Source organism: Dryobates pubescens, chromosome 11 (assembly GCF_014839835.1).
Source record: "Dryobates pubescens isolate bDryPub1 chromosome 11, bDryPub1.pri, whole genome shotgun sequence".
NCBI classification, from domain to species: domain Eukaryota; kingdom Metazoa; phylum Chordata; class Aves; order Piciformes; family Picidae; genus Dryobates; species Dryobates pubescens.
This window is the reverse complement of record NC_071622.1, coordinates 21,581,337-21,596,570: the sequence shown is the minus strand read 5'-3', so window position 1 is coordinate 21,596,570 and position 15,234 is coordinate 21,581,337. Positions and strand designations below refer to the sequence as shown.

General features: G+C 39.5%; 1 protein-coding gene across 1 annotated transcript in view; it reads right to left on the bottom strand.

Moving 5' to 3' along the window:
* Nucleotides 1-7,846: 7,846 nt before the first annotated feature.
* LOC104304606 (vitellogenin-1) overlaps nt 7,847-15,234 on the bottom strand; it is a 42,992-nt gene continuing 35,604 nt past the window's right edge. Inside the window, exons 29-35 of the mRNA XM_054164957.1 lie at nt 15,087-15,222; nt 14,173-14,359; nt 13,638-13,735; nt 12,958-13,052; nt 12,697-12,856; nt 11,373-11,534; nt 7,847-8,123 (exon numbers count right to left, since the gene is read on the bottom strand). Of these exons, the coding sequence (XP_054020932.1) occupies nt 8,005-8,123; nt 11,373-11,534; nt 12,697-12,856; nt 12,958-13,052; nt 13,638-13,735; nt 14,173-14,359; nt 15,087-15,222 (957 nt within the window). The 3' untranslated portion in view covers nt 7,847-8,004. The remainder of the gene's footprint in view (nt 8,124-11,372; nt 11,535-12,696; nt 12,857-12,957; nt 13,053-13,637; nt 13,736-14,172; nt 14,360-15,086; nt 15,223-15,234) is intronic.

Below are 15,234 nucleotides of genomic sequence, written 5' to 3'. Positions count from 1 at the left end.
ATTATATTTATACTTATATTTATATTGACATGATATAAATCAATACTATAGTGTGAGCTATGGCTCTGCCTTGGCTGGGCCAGGGTTCTCTCTGTAGGTGTTTGTTCATAGAAAGCTTCTGATTTGGTAGAGCAGCAGCACACAAAGCAGAGAGATTTGTCCGTGCTGGTAACCTAAACCTTGATCGTTAATTTGGCTATTCTGTGCCTACCTACCAAGAGAAAGCTGGAATGGGATGCCAAGCAATGTATAGAAAATTAGTGCTTTGAGCTTCAGATCCTTTCAAAAATACAAATGAAATAATGTCACACACCTGAAAAGCTCCTCTGTTGCCTGTGCAAGTGAAGAGCAGCCCATCCGCACGGCAGAAAGGATCTCTGTCTCAGGGGAGTTTTGGGCTGTCACATAGCATCTCACTCTGCACAAGAGGGAGATGTCAGCATCCCAGCATTTCTCATGAGTGGAGCAATCCATTTTGTCAATCCACCAGCTGGCCAAAAGGCAGGGGCAGTGCCAGGTTCCCTGTCTGCCTGATGCTAACCAGCTGGCCCTGGGCATGCTTAGGAGTCTGCAGAGCCAAGCTGAAGACAGGAGGCAGCACAGGGAAGCTGGCTATTTTCTGGACTCAGAGCTGGCAACCTTACCCAGCCCAGGAAGCTGTGTAATCTGTAAGGCTGCAGCTGGGGATCTGAGGACTTGGCAAAGGGGTTAATGTGCCTGCCAGATTTATTTTGGTCTGTCGGGCAAGGTCATAAATTAATTCCTCTGGAGCATTTCAGTTTGATTGCATCAGAATTTTCCAATATGAAGCCATAGTGTTGTAGATACTGATGCTCATCTTCAAAGAGGTAAATAAAAGACAGACATAATGTAGGTGCTTATCCTCAAGATTGAGTTCCTTCTATACAGTTAAATAAAAAGTCTGTTGGTAGTTCATTTTCATAATTTGTGCAGCATTCCAGCATCCTAAAACAGTCTTGCCTCTGCTCAGAAGTGCTGGAAAATCCATGAAGCTCAACCCCTTTTCACACATTAGACATGAAAAGCCTCACACAAGATATTCTATTGGTGAGCCCCGCAGAAACAAAATGTCTGTGATTAAGCTTTTTCAATGATCCAAATGTGTTTGCTACCCATTTTTGTAACAATGATTCATGGGTTGAGCAATCACCTGAGATATGAGACTTCTCCCCTTTCCCACCATCTCCCAGCTATGTTTCAGAAAGGCCAAGGCAGCTGCCAGAACCTGGAAGATAAATTTAGGTATGGAAACCTGTTCACAAGGGAGCCCAGGGCTCTAGGAAATGGGATGCATTTGTTAATCTCTTCAGCATTTCTTATTGAAGGGAACTTTCAGGCTGGAGGGGGAAGATATCTTAGATCCCACCCAAAGTCCTTAACTCTCCTTAATATATGTAATTTAGTACATCACTCTGGGGAGAAGATTGGAATCTGGCTTCAGGCACGTGCAAGTCAGGTCATGTAAAACAGTGAAACATGGTAACAGAGACCGTGGGGACACTGACTCATAGCGTAGAGATGTCCCTATTAATATCAAATGGAAGTGGCACAGCCACTTTTCACAAAGGCAAAACACTATTCAGATACCAACATTATCTGCATTGAGTTTGAAATAATGTTGACAGGTTAGTGGCATGGTGAGATAAGCATTTGACTGCCAGTCCTAGCCAGAGCCTAAGCCTACATCAATCTCTTATGCACATAGTGAATGTAAGCTCTATGTCATTCCACATGTCTCATGATTTTGAACAGATCTTGAATACTAATAATTTTGTTTTGATAGCATAAGCAGGAATCTAAGTAGAATTCTAGTGTTAGCTTATTAATCCAAAATTTTTGGCTCTATTGCTTTTGCTATAATTATCTTTTTACCAGTTCGCAAGGAAACAAATCATCAAAGCAGCTCTATCTAGGGCAAATTCAAAATCCCATCAGAGATAGAGAAGAGAAGAGAAGAGAATTTACCAGGTTGGAAAAGACCTTCAAGATCAAGTCCAACCTATCATCCAACACCATCTAGTCAATTAAACCCATCCAGTCTCTTCTTAAACTCCTCCAGTGATGGTGAGTCCACCACCTCCCTTGGCAGCCCATTCCAATGGCCAATCACTCTTTCTGTGAAGAACTTTCTCCTCACCTCCAGCCTAAACTTCCCCTGGTGCAGCTTGAGACTGTGTCCTCTTGTTTTGGTGCTGGTTGCCTGGGAGAAGAGAACAACTCCCACCTGGCTACAACCTCCCTTCAGGTAGTTGTAGACAGCAATAAGATCTCCCCTGAGCCTCCTCTTCTTCTCCAGGCTAAGCAACCCCAGCTCCCTCAGCCTCTCCTCATAGGGCTTGTGCTCCAAACCCCTCTCCAGCTTTGTTGCCCTTCTCTGGACATGTTCCAGCAACTCAACATCTTTCTTGAACAGAGGGGGCCCAGAACTGGACACCGCACTCAAGTGGCTGAGCAGGTCTCTAGCTGCTTCCTCCTGGATTACAGGGGAACTACACTGCTCCCTGACTCCATCTGTCAGCTCAGGAGGCCAGTTGTCTGGAAGACAGCCTATCCTGCTATTAAAAATTGAGGCAAAGAAGGTGTTAACTACCTCTGCCTAGCAGTATGCATGACCTGATAAATCCCAGTTAGCTACTAGTGTAAAGATTTTGATTTAAGTTTGCCTTTATTATGCTGATGTAAATTAGAGTCCTGTAGAATAACCCACAGAGGTCTTGGATGTTCAGACTTCTTCTGGGTCCTGAACTTTCCTAAGACCAACAACCCACCGTTACAACAACTACCATGCCACAGATCCCTGGTTTTAAACAGTTTATAATTGTAGATAAGTGAAAGATAGGGCATAAGGAAAGCACAAGCAGAAGAGAGAGAAAGCAAGTTTGTAAAGCTCCAAAAGATTCACCAGGCTGATGTTTTAACACAGAGTGCAGTGTGAATTTTGAAGCTCCCTGAAAAACTCATAGATGCAGCATGGTGCCCAGGTGCAGGGCTGCCTGCTCCCCTGCCAGGAGCTGAGTGAAGGTGTGTTGTGCTGCCCAAGTTTGTCATGTTAAAAGAAGATGAACAGGCCAGAGCACACACATAAATAGGGAAGGGAAACTGGGATGTCAGGAACAAACATGCTACAGATAATACAGGCAAGTGCTGTGATCAGATCTATCTATACGTAATTCCTGCTTCCCAAAAGTCATCTGAAAGTAAACTCAATAAAGTTAGGACATATAAGTGTTCTCTGTGAACTACAGCTAAGTGAACTGAAAAGCAAAAAAAAGGTGGGGGGAACATATACTTTTTTTTTTTTTTTTACACATTATTTTCAGGTACCAAAATAACAACCTGCTCACAATGGTCAAAGAAGAACTGTAAGTGCTATTTTCAAACAACTCTGAATTTTCTCAGTAAACTGTTCTCCTAGCCCTGCTTGCAATGTAATTACTGCCTACCCAGCATAACAGAAATGAGAATGTCTTAGGCAATGTCTTTTTCCTCCAGAGACAGTGTGAAATGGTGTTCAGAAAGGTACAGAATTGTAATGTACTTACAGGGAAAAAAACCCAAACTACACACAGCAATCAATTACCGAGGTGGGGGGGGGGGAACCCTACCCCCCAAACCTTGATTAGAATTTATATAAAACTCTCTGGAATGTACTATAAATAAACCTGGAGGAAAAAGATTTAAACTGTTGTTAGTAAACAAAAAAGCCAGTAGATGGCATGAGAGACCTTGATATTCAACATAAAGCTCAGCTGGCCACTAATAGCTACTCTCTTCTGCAACCTTCTGTGCTGTCTCTGGTTTTAGCCCTAACTACTGTATTTGCTAGATTCCTGAGGTTTCTTATTCATCAGCTACACTTAGATCCACACAGTACATTTATTTTTAGGGACAACTAAAGTTCGTTTAATAGTTCATTCAAACATGCTGAGTAAAAGCCTGGCTCTGTTGAGTTTAACCATTGACTTCAGTGGGGTTGGAATTGTACATGTTATTTTTTGTTAATGCTCATGCTGCGGAGCAGGCATTTCTTTTCCAGAAGGGGTCTGATCCTAACGGTTTTGTCCTTTCCTATCATACTGCAGCTCCTTTCTCTGGAGCAGAATGACCATGCTTTCCTGAGAGTCGCTATGTCATTTAAAATTAGTGAATTGAAAGAGTCAGATCTGACAGGCAAGGGAAGGGGTTTGTTGTCTTTGTCTGGGATACAAAAGGCTGTGTTTCCAATAACCTCTTGCTTATCTCACTGGGATAGCAGGATCTAATTCTAGGCTTTTATGAATAATCCACTAAAGTTTAACCAAAGCTGACCATGAGCAAATTAAGTCCATTGTTTTGATTTCCCCCCAAATGTATAGTTATTTTACAGTTGGATGAATCTGAAAATGAAACTCTTCAACTTAGCAATAAAATATACTCATGTGGTGAGGAGATCTAGTGGAAAACTTTTTCATACCTAGAATCACTGAAAAATTTGCAAAATATGTATGTGACTATAAATTCATAAATATTTTTGCTTGACTCCATCAAGTAGGTAAGTAGTCATATCCTTCTGAAGCAGAAAATGAGGCATAGAAATCCCCAGCCTCATGTAAAACTGCATTACACAGCTGCAAAGGCAGGGTTCAGACTCAAGCCTAGCCTAATCTTAGGTCTGCATCTTTTATTCTGGCACTGGTTTTTTTTTCTTTTTTAAACAATACTGGAGTACTGTAATTGCAAGGTCATATTCCTTGATGACAATAGTAAAATACAGAGTTCATTATTTCATAAACTTGAGAAGCACTAGGAAAGAAGAATGCATAAAAGCACAGACTGTGAAGTACACATTTTAATAGTTGGTAGGCTATATAAGTTTGCTTTGCTTTAAAAGATATGACAGGCACAATTTCCAAATGAGGTTTAAACCTGGACTGCAGATATCCTTCCAGAGGGGTCAGAAATGTCTATCTGGTACATTAGAAACTCCAGAAGGGTTTTTTTTTACACTTGTACTGCTAATGCTCTTAATTCTTTTGGCAAAATGAGCTGATTTCCAGTGTTTTGCTTTGCTATGCCCACTCCCAACCACAGTCTTTACTAACTTTCATTATATTTAGATTTTACAGCTGCAACATCAGTGGAGTCTTTTCAGTCAGTTGATGGCATTCCAGTCATCTCAGCAAGAGGGAACTAATGAACAGGAACTGGACAACAATGACAGCTGCCCCTTCGAAATGGAAATAATAAGAGCTGTGTCTCACCTATGCGCTGCACAGACCAGCAAAAGTTGTGTGCCTGGCTTTTACTAGGGATTGCTTTCCCCTCTAGCTGAGCCTTTACCCCAGCCTGGGCTTCATTACTAGTAGAGTAATGGTGAGTGAATTCCCTGGGGTGTTTTCATCTTTCTTTCCTTGTGTCTAGCACAGTGTGTGAGTTAGCAGTTTCTTTAGGACTTTTGGCTCAAGCTGCTGGACACAACATCTTGCTATTGGGAGCTTTATTGCCCAAGAACACCACAGCCAGTAGACAGTATTGACAGAGGAGCTTCTGCAGGGCGAAAGGCATGTGTGTGTGGTTTTAGCATGGGCAGGATACAATTTTCCAGGCATGACAATTTAACAGAACAAGCCATGGTAACTGTTCTGGTGGCTCCCTTTAATTGGGGTGCTGGAGGAACCATCTCACAGGAATCAAAATAGGTTTTCAGCAGGCCCACACTGGCACGTGTATTGTACAGCACATATTATTATATTATATATCATAATTTTAGAATAAACTAATTTAGGACTGCTGATCAGTCTCTGCTGTCAATTTTTTTCCCACTGACTTCAACAGTCTATGATTTTTTTGGGGAGAAGTATTTGCCTTTATGAGCTGCTTGTATTTCTTATACTGTACATTCCAGCTTGATCATTGTTAATTAGTGTCATGCTTCTGTGTAGATAACTATGTTTTACTGCAAGCAGAATTACCTCTATTACTAATGACTCCTTGCTGTTACTAAATTCCTGTTCTAGCGTGAAAGTTCATTTTCCTCCTCTCACTACATCTCTTCACTACCTTTGTCTTATATGAAGTGGTTAACTGGCAAAAATTTCTCTTTTTGTAAACAAGCAGATTAAAGAGAAAAGTGTTGGATTAAAGATGACAGTCTGATCCTATGAAAGTCAGTGCCAAATCTCCCATAAGCCATGGTGAAAACAATACCAGGAAGAAAAGGGCTCTCCAGGTGTATATATTAGTAGGATTTTAAAGGAAAGTGGAATGCAATATTTTTTATCTCTCCTCTTATTTGGGGCTGCACTTTTTGTAGTGTAGCTCTTCTGATGGGTTGGTAAATGAATGCTTTTGTACAGGGAATTTATGATGCTTTATTATAAATAAAAACTCTAAGGACTCACTGGTCTTAGTTTGAACATACTTGCATGAAAAGAGAGCACTGGCTATCAGCATATAGACACAGTATACATGAAGCTTCTCATATACAACATATAGACTAAATTAAGGCTGTGTGAAGGGAAAGAGGAAGGCAACCTCCTTTTTGTCTCTGTGGGTTATCCTCAGAAGAGAGGCTTAGGGACAGAAGTAAACATGCTTGCCATAGGGTATGTATCAAACACAATCTCATAATGGCTGGCTTCTGGAAATAATTAAGTGCAAGCACACTGAGAAAAATCGGATGTTTTCTAATTTTAAGTTGGTAGCAAGCTGCAACTAGAGTGAGAGAGGAGTACAATACATTACTTGTGTTTCTGCTCTTGCAAGAAAAGTGCAGAGAAATTATATTCTGTAATTTTTCATCTATTTAGTCTTCAGTCATCTTTCTGATGGCTCAGCTTTTGATTAGAAAGAGAAGTGTTTTCTTTAATGAAGGTTTCCTGACACGATTTGGGTTCAGCAGTACCTTGCCTATGCTTAGGCTTCTCTTGGAAGAGCAGGTTGGCTGCTATTGCCTGTTATGGAAAACATATCATGGCTCACTGCACAGCTGATTCAGGTACAAGGTGAAGAGATATTGTGCTGTTGCTGGAGGTTTGAAGGTGCCACCTATTCCTGGTCCCCTGGGGTGGGATAGAATTGCCTTTCTGCACAGTTCTAGTGAAAGCTAACAGATTGACACTTCACTGTTTAAACAGAATCTAACTGTCCTGCTTGTCCTTTATCTTAGCTTTATGATGCTACAGATCTGACATATTTTTCTATACATTATATATATATATATTTTAGAGTATTTGGAATTATACCTTATGTATTATTGTTCCCTGAAGTTTTTGAAGGCATCATTTTCATAGGTATACAATAGGAGATGGTGAACCAAAAAAAAAAAAAAAAAAAGAAAAGTTCCTATTCACACTTTTAGCTCATGAAGCAACAGCACATCCATTGAAATTGAAATGAAAATGAGGACTGTGTCACACACTATAGCTCTCTGGAAAGCTACAGTGGGAGTCTAGCAGTCCAATTCATTCCTTTGTAGAATATACTAAGGCTAATGGTCTTGCTGGGAGTAAAACGTATTTTTTTGCAGAACGGTTCCAAGAACAGACTTTGCTCTTTACCAGAAAACATAAAAGAAAACAAATGCTTACTGTGTCTTTAGTATGCTAAATATTAAATTCTTTGCACAATGGAATGTTAGCAGTAGCCATAATCATGTTTTCCTTTCATCACCTAGTGAATGTAATTTTAAGAGAGGACTGCTGTAATTATATTTCAGACGAAAGGAAGCAGAATTTCTGGATAATATTATAGTTGGCCTGATTGTTTTGTTGATAGGGAAAAATAAAGAGAGAGGCCACATGAATACTTATTTAATGAACAACACATTTATTAAGCAGTTCAGACTGTACATAATGCATTTGACTTTGGATGCAATGCAGTAGGCTTATTTTCTTCTAGCACATTTCTTAATATTTTACTAGGGCTATGACATTCCTTTCTTATCTGTCCAGCTATTCAATTATTTGTGTAGTATGTCTATAGCAGAACACTAAGGCATTTAGCTTAACTACAGTTGCCAGTGCAGGTACAATCGATGTCAGCATCCACAGACTCCACAACATCCTCAGACGCTGATTTCTTATCGCTGCTTCTTTGCCACTCCAGCAGGCTTACAGCAGTATCTGTCAGAAGAGAGAAGGCATTGTTAACTAACATCAAGAAAATTAACACATTTCAAGGAAATACTGTTTTGATGGCTGCCAACTCCCTCATCACGTAAAGAATGAAATCCTGCCCCCACAACTGACATCTAACTGACTCACTGACTTGGAACAGAATTTTCATCCATGATATAATTACTATAATACTTCCCTAACCCCCAAGTGAATAACATTTCATGAAGCACAAAGACAACAGGCAGGAGGTTGTAGAAGTGCTGGAGGTAGCCACCATCAATATAAGACCACCATGTACTAATACACATCAGAAATCCCTTTTTATGTTACTGCTGCATATCACTGCATATTTCCACCAACGATTTGTCAAAGTTCATTCTGAAGGATAAGTCCTTTGGAGAATTTTCAGAGGTTCATAAACTTCTAATTAAAGTTTCCCATATATTGTGAAATCTGGCAGAGCATTGTCAGTTACAGTATTAACCTTACCACACTGCTTTATCAACAGCAGCTTGAATAAGCCGTATCCCTTAATGCTGAAATAATCTAACTGGAATAATGATATTCATCCTTCCAATAAATATTCTTAGCTAGTTGAAGTTTTATCATTGCATCTGGAAGAATATTAGAACATCCATTTAGATTAAGTTTTTATAATGAGAATGGTAAAGCTTTCATAATTTTGCCTCCACTTGTTTTAGCTCTTAGCTGGACAATATATTTAGAACATGCCGTCTCCCATCACAGGGAAACCTGGAGACCACTACATGGGTTCAGGTTGTATCAGTTACTTATCTCCTGAAATTCTAACGCTATTTGGCTAAATTACTAACCAGCCTGAAGCACATACTAAACTGGAAAATAAATATTTCACAGAAAAGAGCTGCAGATGCTTTTTAAAAAATAAATGGAATGTTTACAAGCTCTGAAATGAGAAATGCTATGAAATATTAATTCTGCTTTTTATATAAATTAACTCTGGTTATGTCTATTACTACTGGCCACACTGTGGGTCTGATCATTGCTGCTTCTCCACGTGATTAAACAAAGAAAGAAAAAACCCAGTTTTTAAGGGCTGGCCTTAAATTCCTACTGATTCTTTACCTGAAAAAAAGCAATCAGTTGTGAAAAAAGAACCCAAAATGGTAGCTTTCTCCTTCATCTTCCCCCTTCTTTCCCCACCCCACCTCCTCTTCCTCAGGATAAATAAATACAAAAAGCCTTTGATTAGGAATGCTGCTAGCAGTCTTCCCAGCCTCTGGTTCAGTAAATGAACCAGAGAAGTCTACAGCTGCTGTAAAGGCAGCACTGGCTGTGACAACTAACATATCCTTTTTTTTTTTTTTTTTTTCCTTTTCTGATTTTCATCTTTTCTCACACATTTTTGTGAGAGAGTGAGACAGCTTTATTATAGCCTAATATACTGAGGCAGTGAGTGGCCTAGGGTGATGACATTTCAGTGATACAGACTTGGACACACAAAAGAAATCTGTGAAACATGGATGTGACAAGATTTTGATTTTTTTTTTTTGAGTGTAGTTTTTTTCTTTTCATAAAAGGATGCATCTATTCACATCTCAGGGAACTGCCAGAAAACTATTAGCACTCTCTCTGTACTGCTTGTTGAATAGGTGGTTGTAGATGGTTCACTATTATAGAAAGGTACTCATTGCTTTATGGGCTGATCAGCACATTGCAGATATTAGTAACATGGGCAAAGCATGAAGTTCTACACAGATGTGTATCAGCCATAAAATAAGAGAGCCAATGGTATTCTGGGGTGCATCAAGAAAAGTGTGCCCAGCAGGTCTAGAGAAGCTCTTCTGCCCCTCTACTCTGCCCTGGTGAGACCACACCTGGAATACTGCATCCAGTTTTGGGCTCCCCAGTTCAGGAAAGACAGAGAACTGCTGTAGAGAATCCAATGGAGAGCCACAAAGATGATTAGGTGACTTGAGCATCTCCCCTGTGAAGAGAGACTGAGATCCCTGGGGCTGTTTAGTCTTGAGAAGACTGATGGGGATCTCATCAGTGTGTATAAATATCTGAGAGGTGGGTGTCAAGTGGATGGGGACAAGTTCTTTTTGGTGATGCACAGTAATGAGACAAGAAACAACAGGTTGAAGCTTGAACACAGAACATTTCAACATGAGGAGAAGCTTCTTTACAGTGAGGATGACAGAATACTGCAACAGGCTGCCCAGGGAGGTTGTGGAGTCTCCTTCTCTGGAGACTTTCAAAACCTACCTGGATGCATTCCTGTGCGGACTACCCTAAGTGATCCTGCTTTGGCAGGGGGTTTGGACCCAATGATCTCTTGAGGTCCTTTCCAACCTCTAGTATACTGTGATACCCTGTTCCTCTCCACTGTTACTGCACTCAGGGGTTCATTGGCTTTAGCAAAACTATGCTGGGTTATTCCAGCCAATAATGAATTTGGCCAACAATGGTCAACACAGAAAACAGAGCACTTCAGTAGATACTTCCTAATGGCAAGTTTCACTTTAAGGTATATAAATACTGTGTCATTCATTAAAAGATTATATCTGTAGATTCCAGGCTAGATTATCCTCTCACGCTTACGTTAACTTCAGTGTGAACCTGTGTTAGACAATCTATTGCACCCTTGACAAATTGGTATAAGTGCAAGGAGAAAAAGGCCTGATGTTTTTAAAATTCTGGGGCACAAGTGTAGGTGTATAAAATACCTTCAAAAACAAGCCTTTCCCCCCCCCCCCCCCCAACAATCTAGAGAACATTTCAGCAATGGATTTTTATTTTTGTGCTGATGTATTGCACAGTGGCATAGCACAGCAGCCTAATCATAGCAGTCATGTCACGCTATTTGACTGACTTTCAATTGCCTTGCTTGCCCTGGTCTGCACAAAATTGCAGGCTGTAATGTGCATAAAAGGACTCAGTGTTGCTTATCTCAACTTTGTGGAGATACTGAAAAAAATGGAAAAAAACCAAACCCAAACCAACAACAAACCCATAAAAAAATACTGGTTACTGCTGCCCCTTTTGCCACCTCAGATGTTTTCCTCAGATGATGCTACCTGCCATCATCTAACCTACCTTTTAGCTGGCCAGTGCTGTCAGTGGTTGTAGGAAATACTAATGGGATTAAACCCAGCATCTCAGAGAGAAGCTGGAGCAATACAGGTCTGTGTTAGGCTGTGCTGTGTTTTGTTCTTTTGAGTGCTCTGACACAGCTCCTACAGTACATGACAGAGAGAGAGAAAAATATCCTACCTTTTGGGAAACAGTGGAAGCCAACCTTAACTGAAGTTTTTTCGATTGGAGTACAGTCTTTCCTGCATTTCAGTACTGGGTCAACAGAGTAGCACGTAGATTCCTCTCCATCAATAGTAGGATTTTGATTCAGCTTCACATAACTGCGTTGCAGCTTGCACCCTAAGAGGAAAAGAAAACACAGTTAAAATTGTAGAAATAAATTCCAGTTGATTGTTGCAATAATAAAGGTCCATACTTTCTCTTCAGCTTGCCTGACAAATCATTTTCACAGTAGCAAGGTTACCGAGATAGGATGATAATAAGTTGGGGGACAGAGGAAAGAGTCTGAAAGAGAAGCTATTTTTCAAATCTAATTGCACAATATAACCCAAATGGAATAATGTATATCCAGGTTTTTATAACTACATAATACAAAGAAAATTACCTCTCATGTCTGAAAGCTATCAAGAACAGATACTACAAGCACAATGGCTACTTCATTGCATTAGGAAAAATGTCATCTGTAGTGAATAGATAAAAAAAAAAAAGGCAGCATTTATGTAATAACATCAAGGATAATTTTTGTATTGGATGATTTTTATAATGCTGCAATTATTTCACTAGAAAGGTATAATGTAACTTAACAGAATCCTAGCTATGATTTTGTTTCCTGACACACAGATAAGTACAATCCTGCTGCCAGAGAAGTCAAGGAGAAAACAACCATTAACTTCAATAAAGTTATCTCAGGTCCAAGGTAAATGGAGACCTGCAGAACAAAACAGTATTGATGTTATGGGAGACTGTCATTGTATTTCTAGCTACATGTGAAGAATCTCTTTTCATATTTGCCTCAGATTACACCCTCAGATGGTGTAGAACAAAAGTGAAAGTTTTTTTCACTCTGAAAATTTACATAAACTTGAGATCTGACACTGCATTCAGAGACTGCAACTTTGATTAAATTCAGTCTGCAGACAACAGCTGAAACTGCTTTGATTCAGTGGTGAAAATCACACTTATTTCAGCTCAAGCAAGATTAGGCCTGACTTTGCTTCTCCAAGAAAAAAAAGCTACTCAGTGGAAGAAATTATAGTAGAATAATTTATTTAACATTGAGCAGCACATGATACAAATGCTTTTGCTGTGGTATATATTCTCTGTATTCACAGACATTGTTTTTAACAGTCAGTGGTTAATGACTGTTATGGTTAATATATGTTGAATTATTTTTCTAGGTAAAAGATATCTGCTGCTTAAAAAAAATAAAAATCTAGCTGTTGGAAGAGAAAAAGTAAAATCATATTCTTCACAAGCATAAAGTATTTTGAGATGTACTCACCACCAGAGCAGGTTTCTTCTAGCAACACCCATGAATGAACAAAAGCAGAACTGCTGTGTGCCAGCTTATGATTTGGCATTTGGAGTTCATTGTGCTTTTCTCTGTCATTATTTCCACAAACTCCACAGGTCTTTCCTCTCATCCATGAAGCGACGGTAACCTATGAAACAGCACATCTTTGTAGCAAATACTGAAGTGTGGGTCTGTTACATTGCCAAGGTACTAAACAGAAAGAAAGCAGTAACGTTCAAAGCCAAATACCTTAAGGATCACACCGTCAAAAATCACATTCTTCAGTCCATGTGTTGGAGCTTCCACGATAACTTTTCTTCCATTTTTATAAATTCTAACATTGTCTGTAAAAAGACAGTGAATCATAAGATGATCTGCTTAATTCCAAATTATAGAGAAACTGAGTAGCACAAAATGCACCGTAATGCATTTTCCTTCACAATGGTAAGTTTGCTGCAGCTGGATTTTTATTTTTTTTGGTGGAGAGAGAAAGCAAAAAGTTGAAGAAATCTATTTGCAAAAATACTCTACTACTGTTTGCTATAGTTGCAACTGGATACTTCTGTATCAATCCTGCAAAGTCAACATGATTATAATGACATTGCTGGTGCTCCAGCTAAATATCTGAACAAAAGCATCTAACTGTGACTACAAGAACTTTTTCTCTAAACAATCACCAACTTGAACACACCATATGTATAGAAAGGGCTTTATTTACCTGACAGCTATGCTGATGACCAGAAGTGCATACATACTGAAGGAAATGGGAATGTCAGTCAATAGAAATCTTCAGAAAATAAAGTCTATAGCTTTTCTTTCATTACACTTGTGTTTTCATTACATTGGGATTTTTCTGTGGCATTTATATAAACAACTTGAAGTTATGTAGTTTCCAGGCCAGTCCTGGAAATGTGGGTATTGCAGCTTACCTTTTTCATACTCAGAAGCTTTGGTGTGTGATATAACTGCTTCTTCATTGCATGTCACAAGGAGAGAAGAATTTGCAGCAGGACAGATTGTGATGTTCCTTCAGAAAGAGAAAAAAAAACCACCCCCAAAACCCCAAATGAATAAATGTGAAAAAAAATTGAAAAGGATAGATATTTGTGACCAAAGCTAGCAGTGAATCAATTTGAATATCTGAATTTTGAATGAATAAATGAGCTGTTTTCTTCCCAAAGTGCAAAATTCATTGGCACTTTGGGTTTTGAGATTCAGCCTTTAAAGCAAAGACAGTGTGGGGACTTAATGAGTGCATTATCATATAATGGTAGCTTTGAAAATGAAGACATGTGGAAATAAACCAAACAGTCTCAGATGAGGATTCCTTCTGAAAATCCCATCTTTCCCCAAATATCTGATTGCAAACCAGTTTCACCTAGAATCCAGACATCTCCCATCCTCAGACTAACTTCCTGAAACATTATAGCTAATACCTGAGACTTCAGGATAAACCACACTTACACTGAGGTTGTATTTATGTCAACCTTTCTTGAGAAAGACTGAGGATCAACCTTTCTTGTAGTAATGATGAATTTGGGGTGTTCAGTACAATCTTGGGCCACTATTAGGCTGCAGCTTTTATTGAAAGAATATGTATGGCTCACATGGTCAAATGTTTTGAAATCTCTCTCTGTGACTTCACATGTAGCTGCAAAACAAAACCAGAAAAGAAATGGCAGATGTGCCAATGACATATGTGTTTCTGCAAAGTATTGAAAGCCACCTCTATGAGACTGAACTGCAGAGCAAACATGAAAGAGTCTTCATCATCTCCTTGGCAGAAGCTTTCGATGCTGCCTAGAGTCTGTGAGTGCAGGATAGCAGTGCAGAATAACTAACATACAGTGAGGAATAACTGACATACATAGACTATACTAGTATTGATTTTGATTACTGGCTAAACACAAAACTCAAGCTAACAGGGTCTACAAGGTACCAGTCTCTTGAGAAACTAAAAATGGTAACTAACCATGATAAAAAGTAGTTCACATTTCCCACAGAAGTGCTAGCTACCTAAGACTCACAGTACTCCTTTCTGAAGAAAATAAACATGGCAGGAAGCACATGATCTATCTTGTCATCTGATGCCTCTCAGTGCAGAGATGGCACCTTCTTAGAAGGGGAAAAGACAGCCTCTGGTTCTTGCAGACAGATGTGATTCCTGAGCTCTGAATATTTACATCAATTTGGAGTCTCTTCAACCACCTGCCAATAAACATGCTTCTAAGTGAAGGAACAAGCTTTTCAGAAAACAGGGTTAGAGATGCTGTGCTTCCCTAGAAGATCATTACAAGGAAAGACAAGGCCCAGACATGGCAGAGTACGCATCCGTAAACACTGCTTGTTCATGGGACAGGCATATAACTAATACTTACATTGATCTTCTTGTGCTATTTGTGAAGCTATTTCTGGGAATAAATTCCAGGCAGTGATATCTTGAGTCTCATAAGCTGGAGATTGCCCTAAAGGCAGAGTGATTGGCATTCGGAGAGCCTGACAGTAAAGTGTTACCTGAAAAAGCAA